General features: G+C 35.8%; 1 protein-coding gene across 2 annotated transcripts; it reads right to left on the reverse strand.

Annotated features, from left to right (window-relative positions):
• Positions 1-3,321: 3,321 nt before the first annotated feature.
• On the reverse strand, positions 3,322-9,246 carry LOC144716862 (N-acetyltransferase). 2 transcript variants are annotated; one of them, XM_078592121.1, is made up of 13 exons: positions 9,101-9,246; positions 8,913-9,020; positions 8,490-8,575; positions 8,237-8,334; positions 7,759-7,810; positions 7,178-7,270; positions 6,783-6,893; positions 6,091-6,232; positions 4,874-5,262; positions 4,477-4,586; positions 4,275-4,333; positions 3,835-4,022; positions 3,322-3,704 (listed from the first exon to the last, which is right to left on the reverse strand). In XM_078592121.1, the coding sequence occupies exons 1-13, from the start codon at positions 9,183-9,185 to the stop codon at positions 3,516-3,518; spliced, it is 1,710 nt and encodes a 569-aa protein (XP_078448247.1). In that variant the 5' UTR covers positions 9,186-9,246; the 3' UTR covers positions 3,322-3,515. The 2 variants fall into 2 exon arrangements, with proteins under 2 accessions (XP_078448247.1, XP_078448255.1); XM_078592129.1 differs by lacking the exon at positions 7,178-7,270.

Consider the following 9,246-nt stretch of genomic DNA (forward strand, 5'->3'; position numbering starts at 1 on the left):
GACGTCTTTGGTGTCTCAGGTCCAAGGACGACTTGCACAACCGTGATGTGAATCAACCTGATTGACATTTCAGTATGATACCATTCAGGGATTCGTACGGATCAATGCAGTGAACTCTTTCCACTAAAGAGCACCCATTATCTATCCTTAGTGTCTCCACACTAATGGCTACGAGAATGGCCATTCTCATCATATGAGTGAGGCTAGATAGTGATATTCTATCTGGATACTTCAATGTCCTTCTCGTATATCCTTAAAATAGGAATATTTAGAACACATATTTAAAGACTAATGATCTTCGTATTACGACCTCATCATAATTCACTAAGTTTGACCGTGTATTCATGGACTTCATTATAAGCAGCACATGTGCACTGTAATGAATATGTTATATTAATGAACATGGAATGAGATGTGGAATGTGTGATTGGCTTGCTGCCCACTTATATTTCCATCAGTGATCACGTCATCGATCGTCAACCCGACATCCGGGTCAGTGGGAGCCTAAAGGCATACCCAGACCCTCTTAAAATGGCTTTAACGGCAAGTTTATACTTCTTATTGACTTTTTGCTTATGCATAATCATCATCCTCCACCTGCATTACATTTGCCCAATCGACGCTAGAACGGTCGATAATCCCGACATGTCGTTCTGCATCGCAAGTAATAGAGGGGCGTGAATGATGCAAATTTACCGTCACTGATAGCAGCAGATATGGATGCACATATGAATGTGGATATGTCAGAGGATGATAAACTCGGAAAAAAGAATAAGTCATGCCTCTGAAAAATATCACATATTTCATCAAACTCGTTAGCATGTGACCAATGAGCCAAGTGGTGCTTTTTCTTCACAAGTTGTGATCAAATCACCTCTCCGTCAATCTTTGGTTCTTGAAACTCAAGAACAGACCCAAAATAGATTTTGAATGATAAAATCATTCCGCAAATGGTAATCACAAAGATGGGGACTTTATTTCTATATCTATGTCCATGGATAGACAGAGGAGATAAAGAAAGACCTACCATCAAAATTTCAGCTGGAACTTCTTTTAGATCATTAGAGATAGAAATAGATAAATATGTAACATTTTTTTTTCCCTCCCCTCCTTAATCTTTGTTGTCGATCACCAGAATAGTGCAGAATTCTAAGATTTCTAAAAGATTCCACATCAAAAAGTCAAGATGTCGTTAAAAGTATGATAAATTAATTTAGAATTTAAGAAAATGCCTTATGATCATATCAATGAAAACAAACATGTAAAATTATAAAATTACTATTTAATTAAATATTTTTATAAGTATGAAAGAATTTGGAACATTGAATTGCATGTATTTAAGACTTCCAACAAACATTGGGCGCTTTCATTTTAAATTTGAACTCAACTTTATAGGCATCATTATGAGAAGTCACATCTGGATATTTTAATGATTTAAAATTATACTATATTATATAATTAATTAATATTATAAATGTATCACTTACTCAGTAAGTAGTTTGGAAGTTAAATGATTTAAATCTTTGGAGATGAAAAACACATTTGTTAATCCGTGAGTAAGGGTGATTCCTCATCAGGATAAAAATTTTATGCTGATTACTTCATTATAATATCATATTGTCATCTTCTAGATGGGGTTTATCTATTTCCTCCCATTCAGGGTTCAATGATAATCTAACACATTAACATAAACTGTCGTGCTTTATTATTTTTTTGCAAAAACAATACAATATACTGTATTTTCCTAATTAATATGGAAACATTTTATGATCATAGATTTCAGTACTCAAATTGGGGAGATGTATCCCATTTAATAATTTTTTTTTTCTTAAAATGTGACTTTCATATCTTCATGTATTACTGATAAATTTATCTATTGGCTTACAGAGTGATTTGCTTCTTGTTGTTGGAGATTTGAAAATATAAGAGAAAGACTTTTGGAAATATATTTTTGAAATTTAATAGTAAGAAGATACATCTTTAAACAAAACCAAAAAAATTAACTCGGAACCGAATCAAAGACATTGATCAGATGAAGATTACTGGTTTATTTTGGATTATAGAAATGATTACTGTAAAATAACTATCTTTTATGGTGAGATAAGATTACATCGTTATGAAACTACTCAATCTTTATTTAAATATGGCATGGCTTGGGTATAATTGATTTGTTGTGCCTGACACAAAGAATGATGTATCAAAGAAGTGTTGGTATACCAGTGTCTTCTCATGTCGAGAATATATCAATTTAATGTATCTAGTTATTTTGTTATTTTTCAGTGATGAACCTACAATTATTATACTGCTGAATTTTAATAAGTTTGAAAGCTGTACTAACCCAGGAGTCAATGTCCAAAATAAATGTCAGAGAAATTAATAATGGTAAACATTAAAATAAGTTATCTTCTTCTGAAATGCCATACATGATAATAAATAATTTTAAACATGACATACAATTGAATATTCTACTTTTGGTACCAAATTTTTCACATGCTTAGCTTAAAATGACTTCTTAATGATTTCTATACTTTAGCAATGCATTATGCACTCAAAACACTTTCCTTTCTCACCAAAAAATCTGACACTAAAAAATCCAATGATAATTTAAGTAGAAAAAACTGGGGTGTTCATCATTTTATAATGCATAAGGCTTAAGATCAATACCATAAATGGGGCTGTTTCTCACCATTTTCAGGCTCTGGTGTTAACATTGAGGACTTTTTTTTCATTTTAAATAGGTTGATCATGAATTTCAAAAACTATCATGATTTGCTCTATAATTGATATTCTATGATACAACAGGATTTAGCAATATCAAAGCCAACCACTTCAACCTGCGCATTCAATAATCCTTATCTATGATGTTCTAAACATTAGCCTAATTTTCTTAGTCATGCACGATTGTTTTGAATTCTCTTACGAAATCAAATTCAACCACTTCCAAATTGTTTATTACATTTCTTTCTCGAGACCTACATCGAAAGGTCTTGTCGAGAACGGCAACGCCTATTTCACTTAAAATTTTCACCATGAAAATAAAACACGATGAAATTTGGATGTTTTCGTTATCCGCTGTAAAATTCGATCAAGATAAATTATTAATCCATGGTTTCTTTGTGTAGTGAAGATTGAAATCACTTGCCAGGCCCTAGAATTCATCAAAAACATTCTAATCCGTTATATCAAGTATGTATTAGTTATAATTCTTCTCCAGCCAATCACTATAAAATCTTATTGAAATGCAAATTCTTGATAAAGTAACAAGAGAAGATAAATCTCCTAATTGATGCAAGCGGCCCACAAATAGACTCCAAACTGGAATTCGAGTGAATCAAAAGTGTCACAAGTAGAAACAGAAACATGTGTTATCATCGAATTTACAAGTAAACTTAGTTCTTTTTAAATATTGGATTTACATATTTGCCATGACATGCATGAAAGATTTTTCAGCAAAGTTAACCATGGGCTAGCCAAAATAAAAGGAACTAACCTGGGATATGTACATGCTTGGGCCTTCAAAGGGGCTCCAAGAACTGAGGCGCTTCAAAGTCAAGCTCCTGTCTCATGATGCAGCTCATTAACCAGTCACTGCTGAAGGTCCAGATTCCCTTCTTGGCAGCCAAAAGTCCCTCCTCCATGTCTTCTTCACTTGCAATGAATATCGTCTTCGAAGGCGTCAAAATGCCCCCAAATCCATTAATAACCTGCATCATCATCATCATCATTCAATGCCACATATTATTTGTTTATTTATCAAAAGTATGGATAATAATGATATGGTAATGTTTATAAAGGGATAAAGAAGGAGATGACGAGGGCAAAGTTGAAGCTTACGAGTCCGCCGGCAGAGCTGATGATGATGGACAGGACATTGGGTGGGGGCTGGATATGCTCTCCGAGGCCGATGCTGTAACCCTTGAGCAATGACCCAGGATTTGCTCTTGCATTTGTCACAGCATCCCTAATTGTTGACTTATATTTTAATGCATAATCTTCATCCTCCAAGATAAAGCTCATCTCATCTGTCATCAGGAAAAAAGACTTTAAGAGAGAATCATAGAAAATAAAAGATAGAAATATACGGTGCCGAATTGGCCAAATTCAACAACTTCTTGGTTACCTCCACAGGGAAGAGAGCAACAAGGAATTCGAAGGGAAAGTAATTAGTCTAAAGTTTTTTTTCTTAATAAAAGCTCACTACTCTAAATATAAGTAATGGAAATCACACTCCTGTAAGAGAAATGGGAAAGTTTGGGTTTGGAAGCTTCACTCACCCAGAAATCTCTTTTCTCTGTGGCTTTGCTTCAGCCAATTCGAGGAGAGGATCCATGCCCTGAATTTTCAGATAAAGTATCAGTGTGTTCATGGAATTAAGTTAACTAGATTATGATGATAATGATGATGATATTGATGGAGGTGTGTATGCTAAAAGCTAGGTATATAATATTAAGAGTAAGATATTTCAGAACTGCAGACCCTGAACATAGAGCAGAGCAGAAGTTGAGCGTCCTCAGCGCCTTTCCGGTTATCACGTGCGTGGCAAACCGCCCATCAGAGGCCACACTTCCTCCGAGTTCTTCCACAGTCTGTCAAATGTCATAAGCCAACATGATCATGATGATGATAATGGGAATATGTATCCTAAGTTTGGCCCATTAATTTCACATTTATTCACACAAAAACCCACTACTTACATTTTCTTATACAGTGGCCATGGAAGGAGAACACGAAAAAAGACGGCATGAATAATGAAATTAACCACACATTACCAAAGAAGATAACTACAGTCACAAATTAAAATGACATAATGATAAAAATAGGACATGAGTACACGTGACTAGATTACTGGGGGAAAAAGTAAAGGAGGTCTTACTTTTCTTAGCAATTCTTTTTTGATTTCATCAGATATATTCATGAAGAATATTCTAGGCTTTTTGCCGTCCTGGGAGCCATCACTTCTGCGGAAATTCCCATCATCATCATTGATGAGAGCATCTGACGAACATCTTCCATCATGTGCAACCCCAGGATCGTGATTAAAATCATAATTGCAATCAGAAGAAACGCCATGTTCTGTTGGATGAGAACCTCTGATTCTCTTTGATTTTAAGGAGGTCAACGAAGCCTCCCAGAGACACCTCTTTTTCACTTCACTTGGCGAAGACTGACTCTGACTCACCTTCTTATCATCCTCAGGGATAGACTCAGGAACAACCAAATCGATTTCTCCAAAAACAATCTGTTCGGATTTAGTAAATCCATCTGCAAAAAGATCAAGACCAAGGAAGTGAGCTGAGCAACGTGAATTTGGACTGTAACAATAAGCATGATTGCGCAAGAATGGAGCCGATACAGATTGCTATTTACACGAAAGAGAATTCTTCTTACAGTACCTCATAGCAATAAAAAATATTTCGCACGTACTGTCCATTGACCTAATGCAAATTCGCTAAACTACATTGAATTAGATAATTATTTTGAGTTTAGGGTTAAGGATTTAGGCTTTTGGGATCTTTTGCATTAGGTAAAAGGGTTTGTGGTTTAGGGTTTTAAGGCTTAGACAAACTATACAAATGACTCGAAAAAATCAAGTAAAAACTAAGATAACAATTGAATGTGTTGATGCCAAATACAAGTTTGGGCAGGCTGAAATGCTGATCAACCACCCTTATAAAAGGTGAAAGAGATAAGATTGACTTCTTGAACGACAAGTTTAACCAAACACGTGTTAAACAAATAAAAGGGAAAAAAGAAAGAGCTTCAAAAACTAGAATATTACTTGCACCCGTTTCGTATGCACTTAGGAAGGATTCCCTTTAGTTTTACATGCACGTATAATTCCGGACAAAGTCAGATACAAAAGTATATAACAAGTGTGATACAATCCCCAACACCTGTCAGGGGTATTAACGGTATTTCCCCTCAGATTAATTCCCCCTTAAATACATGTAGCTCTCCCAAGGGAGCACAGATGCAAATCTTGACCGGTTCTCATGCGCCGGTTCTATCTTGTTTATTTACCATTTTCTATTTCATTTCAAGAACCTTTCTCGATAGGGATGGATGTGTTTGCCTTGCCACTACGCGTACCTGAATTTAAAGGAATCCTGTCGAGATGTGAAACCATAAGCGTGGAATCGCCAGGAAAACAGAGTTTCTTTCTAAGGCTGGCTCGAATTGGGAGCCTCCGAGCTCTTCCTCTCCCATCTACATCACCAACAGACGTAAAACCCTGCAAGTGGCATGGTGCTGAAGAATTTTAGTGATTTGTCATGATCCAAGACATAAACAGAGACAAGGCGCGACTTTAGGAGCGGGAAGTTATGAGGCGCGAGATATCTATCAAAGTCAAACGAGGAAAATTACACCCTTGTGGCTTGAAACAACAATCAAGATACTGGTGGAGCTTCAAGAGATATTTATTATCCTCAAGAAAAATATCCCACATTGAGATAATGATTGTCTTATAAGTTTTCTTAATTATAATCCGTAGCATCCCTTTAGAGAAATCAGAATAACACTTGGTTCGAAATCAAGTCATAAGTAGGTTCCATCTTCTATCAGATCGCCAACAGGAGTGAAGAAACAAATGCAAACAAATGCATGAGTGAAAACCCGAGATATAAATAATTAATTTATATATCCCCAAATATCCTGGAGAGAATACTATGCTGACTGAACTTAATGGGGATTGTTGAGGGATTTCGTGCAGGTCATTTGATAGGAATTAATTTCAGAATGCCAAAATACGAGTTAATTATTGATTAAGATGAGTCAAATACCTGTTTAATCCAAAATCCTTCTGACACTTTGTCACCCCAGCAAAATATTGTAGAAACGCCAACATTCTTCAGCCGTCGTCTTAGCTCTAAGTACAATAGCCTGCCAAGTCCCTGGAGAAACTGTAACAGTTAGTAATAAACATATTTCATCATAGCTCCATCATGCGATATCACGTCAATTCTGGCAAGGATATTGATTACAAAGAGTAGATTTTTACGAGATTATAAATAAATATAAACTAAAAAGTTTCGAGGAAAATCCTCATCTAGATTCAAACGCTACAAATTAAAATTCATGTAATATATATTTTTCAAAAATTGATTAAAATATATTGTTCGAAATGGATGTCATGGTTTTACTGATCTAATTGAGAAATAGAATTTCGAGGTAAAACCTTTCTTTGATGCGCAGAAAAGACAGCAGCAAGGGGGATTTCGGAATACAATCCATCGCTTGCAATTATTTGGAATGACATAGCAGCAATCACCTAAATGAAGGAAAACGATACCTGTAAATGCAATCAAACGTAGAAAATTTTGGCGGGAACAAAACCTAATGAGAAAAAAGAATCCAACAGTCACGAGAAGATCATTTATAAGAAATATATTTTACTCGCAGTTAAATATTTGGTGGTTTAACGATGTAAGAAGAGATGTGCAATAAGGTGCTTACATCCTATTGGATCCCCTCAATTTCAACCACTCTACAGAGTAATCGATTTTGTATGATAAATTATTTCTAAATAATTAGATACTTCTTGAAGAAATGCTATCAGATTCATAATAAAATCAAGTTTATTATTTTCATCCTGCGCTAAACATATGAGCTAAAGATGCAAGAAATGTTTGGAGCCACCGATGACGATCATTGTCCCTGGCACTCGTTTTTGCCAGATGATGATACATTTTCTCCACCATGTGCAAACAATAGACGGAAATCAGTCGGTTCACAACGCCAAGCAGATTAAACGCTTACCACACCTTGCCCTTCTGAAGATATGGTCTTCAGCGCCAATGTTTGGTATTTCCTATGGAAAAAAGGTCCATCATTCGGATAGAAAAATAAATAAAAAACTTGATTATAACTGAAAGGAACAACCGAGTTTCAGTTAAAAGAATTTAGCATTGTCTATCGTTCTTAAACCATTAAACTGATCTTATTTATTCCATGATATCCTAATAACGAGTTTCAGGTTACCCAGTAGACTTTAATCCAGTTTTATTTATTCCATGATATCCAATAACGAGTTTCATGACTTTAATCCAGTAGAAGTTCTCTAGTGAGACATTCATAATCAGTTCACCGATTTAAATCTTCGGAATATTTAAATGGTCACATATGTTCATTATCATGTAGCTAATATCATTATTCATCATTCTTAAAAACATACCATTGTTGTGTAAAACAGTGTTTGGACGGAACTAGAAATAAGCAACAAGCAAGAAAAGCTTACCCGCCAGATACACTTTTTCCAATAAATCCAGATCTTTTTCCAGTATTTGCAGCGTAATTCATGTTCGGAAGTTCCTTTGAGTATACACTTATAACCTCCTGCGGTAAGCCACAGGTCACTTTTCAGAAAATGATATAAGAATGATAAGAGGTTCTTTGATGTGCTGCTCGAGAATGATATGAGAAGATGAACCTTTGGCGTTAGGAAAAGAGATTTCTTTTAAATTGGGTAAACTGTCGGCAGAGGAGGTTACCTGAACAAGACTTCGGCTATGCTCACTAGGGTCGTTTGGGTTCAGCATCATCACTGAAAGATCATTCCTGAGAAACGAGCTCTCGACTGCAACAAAGAAAGATACTACTTTTAAAACAGGAAAAAGTTTAATACATAAAATGGAGTCAGATGAAGGAAAGTCAAGTTTTCTGCGTCCTGTTAATTCAAATAATTCACCGTTTTAATTCTCGAATTAATATTCAGCAGAAACTCTAATTTCGCAGTGGGCTTTGTAAAGGATAACAACAACGGTTTGATGCCAAAAACTTCATTTAAGACATCACAAAAGTACCTCAGTTCTAGGATTTTTGCAATAGAAGATCTACAGACAAGAAAAGCTAAAAAAAGAGGGGGGAACATGGTAAAATAAAAGAAAAGCTCAGGCAGAAGCGCCATAAAATACCTGCCGAAACTCTGATTTTAGCAGGTCTCATTGTAGAAATTTCTAGGCATTTGTCGGTATGACGTTCACAGGTAAATCCGCAGCCCTCCACTTCCACAGTACAATTTCCTACAGTCCACAATTCAAAACAGGATCGAATTCCTCACGCAAAGAGACGGCAAAAACGAAAGACAATTGCGTGCACTCACCAACAGCCGTAGCCAGCGGAGAACGGAGCGTAGATGGCGATCCAGTACAAGAGCCCCAGCGATTGATTCTTCTTCTTCCTCTCATCTCGCGTCGCAGAGATTGCTGCAGAGATTTGCGCAAGAAGCCGAGATCTTCCCTGTTCAGA

Source organism: Wolffia australiana, chromosome 1, assembly GCF_029677425.1.
Source record: "Wolffia australiana isolate 7733 chromosome 1, ASM2967742v1".
Lineage (NCBI taxonomy): Eukaryota > Viridiplantae > Streptophyta > Magnoliopsida > Alismatales > Araceae > Wolffia > Wolffia australiana.

Bases quoted from the DNA above. Each gene is read 5' to 3' on its own strand.
- LOC144716862 (XM_078592121.1), bottom strand. From the start codon at position 9,185: ATGAGAGGAAGAAGAAGAATCAATCGCTGGGGCTCTTGTACTGGATCG. The intron at 8,335-8,489 runs GTAACCTCCTCT...GGCTTACCGCAG, and splicing joins ATAGCCGAAGTCTTGTTCAG to GAGGTTATAAGTGTATACTC. The intron at 5,263-6,090 runs GTACGCGTAGTG...ATCTTTTTGCAG, and splicing joins CAGGATTCCTTTAAATTCAG to ATGGATTTACTAAATCCGAA.